Consider the following 13717-nt stretch of genomic DNA (forward strand, 5'->3'; position numbering starts at 1 on the left):
CTTTCAGTGATTAGTGTCTGTTTAGGTAACTTGTCGGGAGGTTCACAGCATCTCCACGGCAGGCGAGCTCCGGTGTGATGCTGCACCGGCACGCCGGGCGCCTTGGGGTGTAAATATTCGCAAAATAAAAAACGGCAAAGGAGACGTTCGCCTTTCCCGACAGCATCAGGAAATTCTTCCCCGCGACGCGGAGACCGGAGGGGGAGGGAGGGGGGAGCTATAGGGGGAGTCGTGCAGATTTCATAACGGCCTCGTAACAAGCTCCAAAGGGTCCGGAGATGACGCTATTCTATCTCGGCCGCAGAAATCAAGCCCTCCGAACCTCCGCGCCCGCTGATATTGCCAATAACGGAGAAGGCACACTCGGCCCCTACGCGCGCGCGCGCCTGCGTGCCGCTGTGCAAAAAAATCCTAAGTGGACACTGATCCTCACCATCGCCGTCGAGGAAAAAAAATATTTGCAGTCCAACCGGTATAACGGTACGGGCGAGGATAAGGAGAGATTTGGTGGACACATGGAGGGGAATACAAAGAGGCGGGCGCATTGAAAGAAACCTTTTCAGTGATTTCCTGTTGTCGCCGCCGTGACTTTTGGACAGCTCTGCTTGTCTTGCTGTGTTATGGAGGGGAGATATAGAAGGCCTTTCATGCATGCTGAATGTAACACCCCGCTGGAAAGAAAGCTCACACAAGGTGGGGAGAAGAAAACGCCGGCACCCTGTGAAGACAAACATCTTTCTCTTTGGAAAGTATTGTGAGGAAAAAACATGCCTTTTTTCACAGGTTTTTGTTTGCCAGGGGAAATACGCGGTGACCCCCTAGCGCTACTGGTAAATATTGAGTCATTTTTTCTTTCCGTCTGATGTCTTGGTACACAGCGATACCAATTGCGCGGATGACAAAAACAAGGTCGAGCGCGGAACTGCCGATAAGGAACGCACGTTTTTGACCGGCAAACTCGTTCGGACGTATTTACGAATGTGTTAGAACATCATGTGAGGAAAAATATAAGGTATCCGCCGAGCGCTACTGGTCAATATCGAGTACGTTTTTGTTCTGAGTGAGGTGTCTGGTACACAATGATACCAATCGCACGGATAACAAAAACAAGACCAAACGTGGAGCTGCTAATAAGGAAAAAATGTTTTCTGATTGGCTAACGTATGGAAAAAATGTGTTTGAATGTACTTGCACATGCACTTAACCTGTTGCATTGTGGGAAAAATTCTGAAAGCACATATTAAAACTAAAAAATGCAGGTTTTTTTGAACATATTGGTGTAGCAAAGTCCAAATGCTGTCCAAATAAGTATGTGTGTATATATATATATATATATATATATATATATATATATATATATATAAAAACATGCCAGGCACATTACGTGTCATTTAACCGTACAATTACAGTATTCCTCCGGTTGTTGCCTCTATCATACTTTTATTTTAAATTACCTTTCAAGATGACATGTCTGTTCTTGTTTTTGAGTTTATCAAATAAATTTATATGACTTATACGACTTATATGTCTTTTTCTTCTTCATGATACATTTTATGGCCGACGCGACTGGCGCTCCGTCGCGACTTCTCGTCCGGAAAAGACGGGAATCAAAAAAACCACTTCGATTCTTCGATTAATAGGCCCGGCCCTAACGTAAACCTTCCATCGGGCCGTAGCGTACGTCCCGCCAGCTGAGAAACGCCTCCGCGGCTAAAGAAAGGCAAGACTAAGGAGAATTCCGAGTCGAGGGCGAGAAGAATAGGACGACGTGATCCGCGACGCGAATGTGAATAGGGAGCCGCTTGATGAAAAATAATCACGGCTAGGATGTTTGCGCTGATAGATTCAAGATCGGCATTCGTTCCATTTCTCAGACCCGTGCCCCTCAAGGGCCCTTTTGGCGGAGATCTCATCGTATTTCTCTTCCCCTCAGATTTGCAGCAAAGGTATCAAAACAAAAAGTGGATTTTGTGAGTGCGAAGGACTTTTCATCTCGCTATCTCAAGTGGGATTTCCAAAGCAACGTCTATAGATCCTCGGGGTCAGAGCATTCCGAAAAGCCATTTTTTTTCCCTCCCCGCCGGCGTCATCGCCGCGGTAACCGCCAAAGACAATCCCGGAATGCCAATCGACTTTGGGCGGGGATCCGGATCCTCGCACCTCCGGGTGAAGGCCTCGCCATCCGTGCAACGCTTATAACGGATTTGCCGGCGTTTCCCTTGGCTATATGCGGGATATGTACGCGCCTTCTCCCTGTGACGGCGCACGGATCAATAGGTGGCGCCAACAAGAGGTCTGGAGGCCAATTAGGCCCAGGCGCAAGTTGGGCCGCTTCCAAGCCCGTGTCACGCTCCGCGTCGATACTGGAGCCCCTCCTCCCTTAGGAACGGAGAGGGAAGAAAAATAGAAACGTTAGCGGTCTTTGTTGCGGCTAGGTTTTGGACGCGGGCAGGTTTTTCCTACCAGTCGTAGACGCGGCCCGGGTAAAAATGCTAATGGGCTCGTCCCACGGGATCTCAAGAGCCGGACCGCGCCCCGTTTGCGATGAACGCCACCTACAATGTCAGACTCGCTCTTCCATATCAAATAGAGGCGTGAGATGAGGGAAGACTTGCAAACAGCGCCGTCCTCTTTTCATGCGTGATGCATTAGGGCCCTCGCTTGGTGTGGCGGAGCATTGCAAGCTTTAGACCTGCAGGATCATGCTATTGCATTCGCTTACTAGGCTGGACATGTATCAGAACACTTAACAAAAAAAATAAAATATTAAAAATAATTGAAATATTGCAAATGGTAAATTATTACGAATGAAAAATTAATCATCAAAAAAAATCATCAAATATGCGCAATTGAAATGCATACGTTGTAGTTTTAAGTTGTAATACCACCATTCACCACTAGATGGCAGATGCGGGTGAAAACTCTAAATCAAGCCACAAAATTATTTAACAGCTGCGTTGGTCATGGGATGCCAAACATATTTAGTCATGTGTAAAAACACGTGTACAAAATTTTTTATAGGGTTAATCATACAACTGAAAGTATGTACATGGAAAGAGAGAAAAAAAATGTTGTAATAATGAGAGATTATGAGCAGTTATGACCCAAAAATACTTTAAAAAAAAATCATCAACAATGCGGCTTTGCAATGCATCTTCTGTATTTGAAGTCCCAACAAAACAATTAATCACAAGGTCAGACTTAGAAAAGAAGAATATTGGAAAGTATTGAAATATTACGAATAAAAACAAAATCATCAAATATGCACATTTGCAATGCATCCGTTGTAGGTTTAAGTTGTAATACCACCATTCACCACTAGATGGCAGACATGGCTTTGTTGTGCCCACATTTTTTTTTCTAGGTTTGCAATTTTATGCAGGCCAAACATAGTACCTCAATAACATCAAAATTCTGAATGAGTTGATTTTTTTTTTGCAGCTTTATGCTGTCCTTGGAAGAGTATTTTTAATGAAAGAGAGCCCGACGCACTCATGGTTATTCTCTTGTTGATCAGCATAGTCGATTTGATCTCACACACGACTTGAGAAATGCGGTCCAAAAAATGGACAAGAGCACATGTTGCGCATGTATGCACTCATTTTGTCTTTAACTGTCATTTTTGACATATATCCGATTTGGAAACGTGCGGTCCGATGTGACTTTGTCAGGGTGAATTTTCTGCCATTTATCTCCGATTGTATGTAAGCGTGCCTAATGTTGTGGCAGTGAGCGTATCTTGTATTTATTTTGACCTCTCTATCCTTCAATGCAAGTTGTAAGTGGTTCTCGTCAACGGTGGCAAGCGCACACACACACAACTTCACTATGTATGATAATCAAGTTAATTAAAGTACTCCAGCAATCAGCACTGGTAGTTGGGGCACGATTAGTCACCCTAAAGCCAGGTACTTTAAATATTAATCAGACATTACACTAATTAAGCTTCTTTTTAGCCGCTACACTAAAAATGGACTTGAAAATGAACATGTTGGTACATGACACCCAAGGTCTCGCTAGCAGAGGGAGAGAACAAGATAAGTGCAGTGTGTGTGTGTGTGTGTGTTTGTGTATAAACATGTTTTGTTTTTTAACATTTGTGGCATTTTGTTACTAATTATGGAAATTCCCTTGATTTTTTTTTTTTAATTATAAAAGACACAATGGGAAAAAAACACTAGGGAGCTGAAATTTGCAACCGATGACTAAAACATGTCAAATTTCAAAATGCTCTCATTTCTATGTGATTGCATTTGGATGTGCAAGATTTTGTGCACAAAAAATAATCATTCTCCAAATTTTGGACCATATAAAACCATTATGATTACAATTTTTCAGATGCATTTTAATAGGATATATGACATTGACTTTCCTGCGATTTTTGCATTATTCTGTTGAGCGCCATTCAAACTATGTCAGCAAACAGAAAATCCCTTGTTGACGTTTTCATTTCAAGACAGTAGGTGGCGGTAGAGAACAGTTAATGGCTATGTCTAAAAGTTGTCATCATTGCATCCCAGACTACAAAAACAGACCTTACCATTTTTCATTTTTTTGCGGGTGTTAATACAATGAATTAATTAATTATTACGCCTTTTAAAGCATTCGTAAAATTAGAAAATAAGTGCAATGTATATAGTTTGCAAAGTGTGTGCGCAATAGCAGATCCAATGCAAATATTCTTCGCAGTACACGCAATACGTCTTCAATGTTATCAAATATTTAGCATTAGCCAAGTGCACGCGCAGAAGTTTGGTTGTAAAGTATTATGTGACGGCAGATGGTATAAGAAAGCTATTGGGGGGAAAAAAAAGTGTAAAGCGCCGAGGGAAATTGTGCATCCTGCTTGTTTTTAAAAGCTTGACTAACCAGTTATGTCATGACAAATCAAGCTGTAGGCTAAAAAGGCTGATTACAAACACTTAGGCATGTCGGTTCAGGCCAGCTTTTCTCAACCTGGGGGGTTTGGTTGAAAACATCCACAGCATGAATCATGCAGGCCTTCGCTTCCTACAGAAAATCACTCATTTGGGGAAAAAAAAAAAAGACTTCTAAAGGTTTGGGCGCTTGGTTCCACAAACCGGGGAAGGAATCGAGGTGTTGCCGCTCTTCTTTTGTAGTACGGAACTACGGAAGCGTGGCGCTGAAATATTTTGGACTGGAAAACTCGTTCCATTGTATTTGCAAGTACCGTCAAAGAATTTACTGTTTGTTCAGACGTGTCATCAAATTTGGTTGATTGTAATGATCGTGATGATGACAATCAGCAAATTTGAACCAAATAGCAGTCGAGATGTCATTTTCGGTCATTTCAAACTGAAACGAATCCAATTTTGGGTCTCAATTGACAGCTAGTACTGTGTATATTAGGAAAATGGGTGAGAAACTCAACGCCATTTTACACTGGTAAATAATATTCTGAGGTGAGAAAAGCAGAAGCTTTGGTCACGCAAACATGTGGGAAACATTGCCCCCTGGTGGTAAGATGACATAGTGCTTGATTAGACAAGCATGATAGGCGGCTTCCAAATGTCTAAATGTCACCAAGGATCAGCTTAATTGATTGCGATGAAAATTCCATTCTTGCAAATATGTTCAAACTGTTCAAATGCAAGTCCCAAACGTTTGCTCTATGCTTCCCCAGGAACGCTTTCATTTCAAGTCTTCAAAAAGACATGCGACTGGCCGCAGCGGAAGAGAAAGTTCAGCTCTTATTCCAATTGCTCTGTGACGTCACACCCGAGAAAGTGGCAGATACTACTTCCTGATCGGGAGTTTGTTTTTCTTCCCCCTTTCACGATGTCATATCAGCGTTGTTAGAGCGCGCCCAAGTCCAGCTTGAGCAATGTTCACAGCCGCATACCGGTATTCGCCACCGAATTCTTTTCAGACACGAGTGGAAGAACTTTCCAACTTTCCAAAAGGTAAGGCCGTTTGAGATTTGGGCATGTCTGCACAGAAACTTTCTGAAATGCAGCGTGGAAACGTCATGGTGTGAATCACATGCGTATTTTATTCCCTCATGTTTTGCTGAGCGAGAAGCAATGGCAAAGCGAGCGGGTTATTCAAGTAAAATCACTTAAATAAATCTTCTCAACTGAAAGGAAGCGAAGGATTTGTTTCGGATTCGAACAGCAAACTCATTCATGCGTACTCGTGGGCTAGATGCTAAAAACGTAGCGTTTTTCCGATAAAATTCACAAGCGTAAATGATGTCTTCAATAATATGATGACGCAAAAGTAAGAAAGGCTCTCTGGATTGACAAATGAGCTTCAATATTTCCTCATGTTGTCATCATCAGAAGACACATGCAATTGGTTCACGTTTTGCAAACAAAGATGCACACACACACAAACACACACCTTGATCTTTTTTTGGGGGGTGAAACTGTTTCTGCTTCTATTTTGTAGGTCCAATGAAACTTTTTAAAATTGCGCAACCCACCTCCCGGTAATCATGGCTTCCCTTGCTAAAGGTAAGAAACCAACTTTCATACAAAGGGAAACGCGAAACAAATTTTCCATTGTTTTCTAAATCCGTTTCTAGATGACATTTTTGCATATGCCCTTTCAAAGACCTTGACCAAAATTTCATCACCCGCAACTGTCGGACTCTACTCGTCATGTGAGAGTCGAATTAAAAGGATCCTTGGAAAAATGGAAGGTATGTACTCGCTGACGCTTCCCGTTTTGGAAAAAAAAAATCAAAAGGAATTTCTAACTGAGATCATTTGTCATTTTAATCGAATAAAGAAAAAAAAAGCGCGAGTCCCCATTTTGACATTTTTGAAGATTGTGAAATTTTAATTAAACGTGCAGCAATATTTGCACATTTGCACAATAAGGATGTCCAGAAATTTTTTTAGTTATCTTAGAATATTCCCGATTTTGAATCTATGGAGATATTTTAAACTACTTGAAAATGACAAGATATTGACGGAAGATACCGTCACATCGAACCAGGAAAATTCTGAAAAATCTATTCGATCATACGTTTGCCATAACGGACTCACTCATGACAGTCTGCTAGCTAGAAAATTAGCGTAGCGGCAAAACTACTGTAGTTAGTTATGATATTATTATTATTATTATTGGTCTAACTAAACTCACTGCAAATTAGCCGTGCAAATTTCTATGGTGGCATGCTGTTGTAGCTTCTTATCTTATCATTTCCAACCTGCACCAGGAAGTTCCTGCTGTGTTTGCTACGGGGCCATTTTCACACGGGCACACACAATCACAAGCTTTGTTGTGGCGGATAATCATTAAACACAATGTTTGCCCTCAGTTCACCGAGAAAGGAGCTCCATTTTTTCCAGATGAAAAATTTCAATTGAACTTTTAATAACGTAGCCGTGTTACATCATGCTATGATTTATGACGGAGATGGTTTGTTAAAAAAAAAAAAAAAAAAACTTGTAGGGAAGTATCAAGTTAAAAGGATGAACGCGATGTTGTTTAAACCTATTTCAACTTTTTCCTCCACAATGTTCAGGCAAGTTTCTCCTGGCAAGTTGTGCTTTTTGTTCCTTTTTTCCTCTCAGCCTTTTTGCGAGGTAACATGAAAAGGATCGTTTTTCACAATCCCCGCAGAAATGGCAATTAACAGCAGAACCGAGTGAAAATAAGCAACAAATAACTTTTCCCCTAGATCTCCATCATTTTGACCTCAGCGCGTAACAAAGGGCTCAACAAATAGATTGATGAACGTATGGATGGATACACAGATATTCTCTATTAACGACAAAGAGGATTTATTAAGTGTCCTCACGTCGCATGAGCGGTTTGCCTAATGATCTTTTAATAATGCATCCAAATTTGCCAGCTTTCCCTCAGCGCAAAAATTGATGAAGTTACAGCGATTGAACGAAGCCAAGTTGAGATCCCGAGTTTGGAGAAAAACACGTTTCAACTTTTGGCACTGGTAAAATCATAGTACATAACTTCAAAACAATAAGTGTCGATTCCATGTAGATTTTTGCTCGGCGCAACGGTCTGGTCTCACTTTCGAGCAAATGGCGGCAATCAACTGTAAATATACATAAGTACAGTATATAAAGCTAAATTAATGTTCCTTTTGGTCCACTGTGTATTCCAAGGACATTTTTACTTAAATTGCATGAAATGGACAATTTATTTGATTTTTTTTTTTAATTGTTCATAAAATACATGTTTTGTATATAACAAGATGAACTAAATAAATATTGTCAAAACAATGTATGTATATAAATATTCATTTAAAATAAGAAACAAGGCATTTCCATCCGTGTGTTATTTATTTTGAAGTTGGCCTTCTCACAGCATGTCCGGCGTGTTTTACGGTCACGCATAAACAACTGTTGCTATGATTTGCTTGACATTTTTTTCTGACGTGTACACTAATAAGCAGGTATCTGGGGCAGTCATTTATTCTTTTTTTTACTTAAATAACTCAAGGACTCGTTTCAGTCCAACAAAGTTCAAAGGTCAGCATCTGCGAAGGCACCATTTACACTAGAAAAGGTAACAGAAAAAGTAGATGTTTTGGAGCGAGATTTGCTGCCATGCAACGTAAGTATTTTTCAGGGACGTCCCTGATTATCCCGACAAAACGATGGCGTGTTACAACCGCATGGCCGCATAGAGAGAGAGTGTGAGTACTAGAGATCATTTGACATCATCTCCATGAAAGCAAAGCTCCAACAAGTATCGTTATCATTCCCACACAAAAGGAAAGGTGATGTAACGCGGCGGTAAACTTTTCCGGAACGTTTTTGAGTCATAACATGAAATGTAATATCTTGTCTTTGTAGTCTATTCAACTGTACACGGGATAAAAAGGATTTGCAAATCATTGTATTCCGTTTTTTTCCATCTTACCTTTCCTACTTTAGAATCGTTGATTGTTTTCACCAAGTCTACCAACATCTGCGTTTGTGTAATTCTAATCGCCGTGTCCTCCTCCTACAGATTTTTACCAGCGTTTTTTTTCACTTTCAGCGTTCATGTCGCGGGAGGCTTTGAGGATCGAGAAGGAATACAAAGGAAAATCCCGGCCTCGCCCAGTCAGACCTTCACTTTCGGGCTTATTAGCGCTAATTTGGCGGCTGCTATTCTACAAGCCCATTTGGACCAAGGAGAATGTGGACCATTACAACGTCCGTTTTATTTATGTAAATTTCAGTGCCTGGCACTTTGCTGGAAGCGACCTGCTGTGGGCCGGTCTTGCCATACGACTCTTTCAAGCGATGCAAATCCAATTTGGGAAATTACAGCTCGTGTTATATCGGGTGGCTCAATATGATGTCCGGGATGAAGTCAAAAAGAAGGTTTGTGATTTGACTTCCTGTCTTTTATGCGTGTGTGTATGTTTTATTATACACATTTTATGATTTTTTTTAAATTTATCTTTGAAGGACCTATATCCTGGTATTTTAAACTCTCCTTCTAATAACTCGAAAGTTGGTTCAGTCTGCTCACTTCTTCTATTGAAAATAATGCAGCGACAACATTAGCTAACATCTGTTAGCTGCAACTGGCACTGGCTACTAACTAAGTGACCCTCTAGCTGGTACAGTTACGGTGATTATTGTAAGTAAGAATACAGCTGATATAAAAATGCACATCTGTACGTCAAAACTTGCCTTATGCCGCTGACGGATCAATCTCGCGTGGTGTCGAAAAAAAATTATAATCTTAAGGTTAGCATTTACAGGACGCAGCCATAGTTTCGGCCTTCATTTTTGAGAAAAAAGTATGTCTTATATTCCGAGAATTATGGTAATATACACATCTGTTTCCCGTGAGTGCTTGATTGACAGATGTAGAGATTTGTTGGCACCGCAGTTCATTTCAGTGCCAGTAAAAAGCCGTTTTTTGGCTCCTTCATTCACCCCGCCTCAGACTCCTATTATTGATCACTACAACGTTAGCTTTTTTGTTGTTTCGTTGTGTCTTTAGTCATGAAGGGGGCGCGGCAGCCACACGGCAAAAGGTGCCGCTTCAGTCAACGAGACGTTTCACTTCCTGATTAGAAATGACGGTACAGAGAAAGCTCATTTTTCATAAGAAATCAAATCGCCACAATGAGCTAAAGGTAAGATTTGGTGATTTTATATGCATATATTTAACGCTGGAAAGTTTAAAATGTCATGATATGGGCCCTTTAAGGAAAGTAATGCGGTGACTACTTTCAGCGGCGGGATGGCACCCGAGCGCCGCCTATTGACCAACCGCCACCGATGCATAGCGCCCATTAATCACTCGCTCTATTTGTTTTATTGCTCTTCTCAGATAGTGGTGGCCGGTCCCCATGACTGGAGGGCCAAGAGGATTTGTTGCTGCCCTCTGTGGTTTCTCATCCTTCTCACTCTATTGGTACCATTAATCATCCTAGTATTCCTTTTGACATTTGAACTTACAAAACATGCGGGGAAAGCGCCCGAGAAAGTTAATGGAACGACGAGCCACGTTAGCGTGCTGGAAGGCCTGGTCATCGCTTCCTTCGGCGTCCCGGCCGCCAACGCGCTAAGGTTTGTCTTCCGGATGGTCAAGAACCTCATTTTCAACCAGGAAGTGAATATCAAGCGAGGCATGGACAACGAACGGGTCAGCAGCAAGCTGGGCTTCATGGACGAAGTCAGGAAAGAGATGTGGCTCCTGTCTCGCTTTGTGGACTTCATGGAGGTGTTTGAGAGGAGAAGGATCAGAGTGGTCCTAAGGATTACAAATTTGGACCGCTGCACCCCCCAAAAAATTGTTGCCGTTTTAGATGCTATCAACATTCTGCTGTCAGACGAGGACAGTCCATTTATTTCAATTCTGGCCGCGGACCCAGACATTATCGTGCAGAAGGTCAACTTTGCAGATGGCTGCTTTTGTAAAGAGGATCGGGCTTACGCGCTGTTGCAGCGAATCGTTACTTTGGCCTTCGCCGTCCCGCCGCTTTGTGACGATTCCAAGCTCAATCTATTTCACAGCTTGGCCGACGGTTCGAAAGACGGCGAGGACGGAAACGCGAGCGGAGATAAACAGCAAACCGAGGGCTCGGAAAGAAACCCTTTGTCCGATATATCTTCGGTGGTCGTATTCCAGACAAACGAGGCTATTCCTCTCGTAGATAAAACCGTTGGAGAAGAAATCACCGAGGCGGAAGTGGAAAATTGGGTTAAGAGGGCTCTCGACAGCTACGAAAGGAAATTAAACGAGTACCTCTCGGACGACTCGGTGTCTATGAGGAGGGTGATCAACTCGATCCGAGTGACTGTGATCGTCGTGAAGGCCTCAAAGACCCAAGTCCCTCGACCTGACCTCCTAGCCGCGTGGGTGCTCCTGGCTGATCGGTGGCCCTGCCGCCTCAGCTGGATCCTCCAGTGTGTGGAAGATGCCGAACAGAGGGACTATATCGATCACGACAAAGAGGCTGAAGCTGACCATTCCAAGAGCTTGTGGAAGGTCTTCGCCGAGTCCAGAGCGGAGCTTTATGTGATGCGTTCTCAGATTGAAGACCTGCTTGACCAAGATGGAGATCCTGAGATGTTTGAGAGATTTCTCAAGGTAGACTTCGATTTCAGGATTAAGGATCTGAAGGTATTCAAAGAAGTCACGGTGAACCTAAATCCCTCCATCAAGAGCGAGCTGGCCGTGATCAGAGGAACATCCAGGTTGAAAGATTCCGGTTGGATGAGGACCTTCGCTCCTTTGCCAATCACGACTATAATCAACATGGATTCGAAGGATATTTGTAAAGAGGTAAGGATTTTTCAAGGGGCAACCCCCTAAGGGTTAGGGTTAGTTAAGTGTTGGTGTTTTCCAGATTGGTCTCAATCTCGAGACTGGTCTTTGAGACCACTTTAAGGGTCTTAGCCTCGTCTCGGAATCGGAGGCATGTTTTATCTTGTCTTGGTCTCAGACAGGCTGAACTTGGGTTTTTTGATCAAAACCAGAAAATCTAGACCAGGAGAAATGCAGAATGTGGGTGCTACAAAGCCTTAATTAACAATGTTAGCTGCTTATAGTTGGGATCTGTTTTATTGTACTGGATTTGTTTTGGGGGGTTTTTGGTGTGTGTGATTTCTTTTTGCTAGAATGCAGTCTTAATCTTCGATCTCGATCCCATATTCAAAATTCATTTTATATATATATATATATATATATATATATATATATATATATATATATATATATATATATATATATATACATATATATATATATATATATATATATATGGTCTGACCTTTTTTATAAAGACAAGAGAAAAACATCCCTGTAGCAGTTCGTTGATTTCATGGTGTTAACACAATATGTTGAGTTTTTCAACCATAATCTAGTATAGAATAAACCTAACATGCATGTCTTTAATATGTGGAAGGACACATATGAACTTTTTTCCCTCTCTAATGCTTTATGTGCTTCTTTTATTTCTCCAGCTGGAAAAAATGGACTATCCCATAAAGTATGCTGAAATTGTACAAAGCAATCACATCACAGGCTCAGCCCTGGTATTTGGTGACCCAGATGATATTAAAAAACTCCTGGATATGACCTTTGGAGAATGGACTACTTTCCGACTTCGCTTCCTGGGTTTTCCACTGCATCTTCAAGCACAACACAAAAATGCGTACAAAGCTCAAAGGGACCCGTCTAGACTCCATCTACATGGGTCTCATCATTCCTCATCAAATCCCCACTTGGCTGCTAGCTAGGAATCCAGCGCCGATGATGAACATTGTGAAATTCAAGGTTTTATTGAGAAGTACCTTAGTTTTAGTACCTTATTTGGATTACAATATTATAACAAAGAACGTTAAACGTGAGAGCAAAAGGCATCTTTGATGTTTGATTTCCATATGGGTGAGCTGAACAAATGTATAGCAAGGTTTTGGTTTGCCAGGGTTCCATCGCTGAGGCAAAACATCTGAAATGTGTGTAGTTTATCATTTGATATTAACTCTGAGGGTACTAGTGGGTATCTTAAGGACTGAATAGCTCAAATGTGCACTGACTGATGACGAAAAAGCAAATGCATAGTGTGTGTCGCGGTAAAATGCAAAAGTAGTGTATTTCTAAACAAGCAGGATTTATAGAGATTCACTTTGACAAAATAGGCAAATGCACAGAATAAATGATGCTAACGGAAGTAGGGTTTTGTCGTCGCATTTCTCATTTCCAAAGAATTTGGTGCTCTAACAGCACATTCACTTTGTTGAATCATGAATATTCCAAGATTTAAGCGGACTCAGATTACAGCCTGAACTCAATTCATCTACATCTATTTGAACGATTTCCTGGAACTGTTAAACTGAAGAATTTACATAAAAGTAAGGCAGAGAATAATGGTTATTCTTTGTAACCGATTGATCGGATTAAAACATTTTAATTTCCATATTTTACGACTATCGAGTATTTTTGGTATTCAGATATCAGATATCCCCCCCCCCAAAAAAAAAAAGATATATATATATTTATATATATAAACTTTTATCATTATCATAAAACTGCATTTGAGCCATAATGATTTTTTTGTGATCAGTAGGAACACTGTTAGCATCAAAGTGAGCAGAATTATTTGTCTGTCACGCCAGCCTATATGGAGCACTTAAGTGCTGCTAGCTAGTGCTAGCGGGGATGAAGCGGGGACTCGATTCTACTCGAGATACACATGACTTCTGCTGATTGTTTTCATGAGGGAAAAACAACTTGCATTTGTAATGGTATGCATCAAACAAATAAAGCA

General features: G+C 41.4%; 1 protein-coding gene across 1 annotated transcript; it reads left to right on the top strand.

Moving 5' to 3' along the window:
- Positions 1-5796: 5796 nt before the first annotated feature.
- Positions 5797-13699, top strand: nkpd1 (NTPase, KAP family P-loop domain containing 1). The gene is made up of 6 exons (XM_088413699.1): positions 5797-5924; positions 6412-6476; positions 6548-6664; positions 8980-9308; positions 10273-11730; positions 12411-13699. Exons 2-6 carry the CDS (start codon positions 6458-6460, stop codon positions 12684-12686), a joined length of 2199 nt encoding a protein of 732 aa, XP_088269825.1. The 5' UTR covers positions 5797-5924; positions 6412-6457; the 3' UTR covers positions 12687-13699.
- The last annotated feature ends 18 nt before the right edge of the window (positions 13700-13717 follow it).

The sequence above is a fragment of the Hippichthys cyanospilos genome, chromosome 4 (genome assembly GCF_059441005.1).
Source record: "Hippichthys cyanospilos isolate Australia breed blue-spotted pipefish chromosome 4, RoL_Hcya_1.0, whole genome shotgun sequence".
Classification (NCBI taxonomy): domain Eukaryota; kingdom Metazoa; phylum Chordata; class Actinopteri; order Syngnathiformes; family Syngnathidae; genus Hippichthys; species Hippichthys cyanospilos.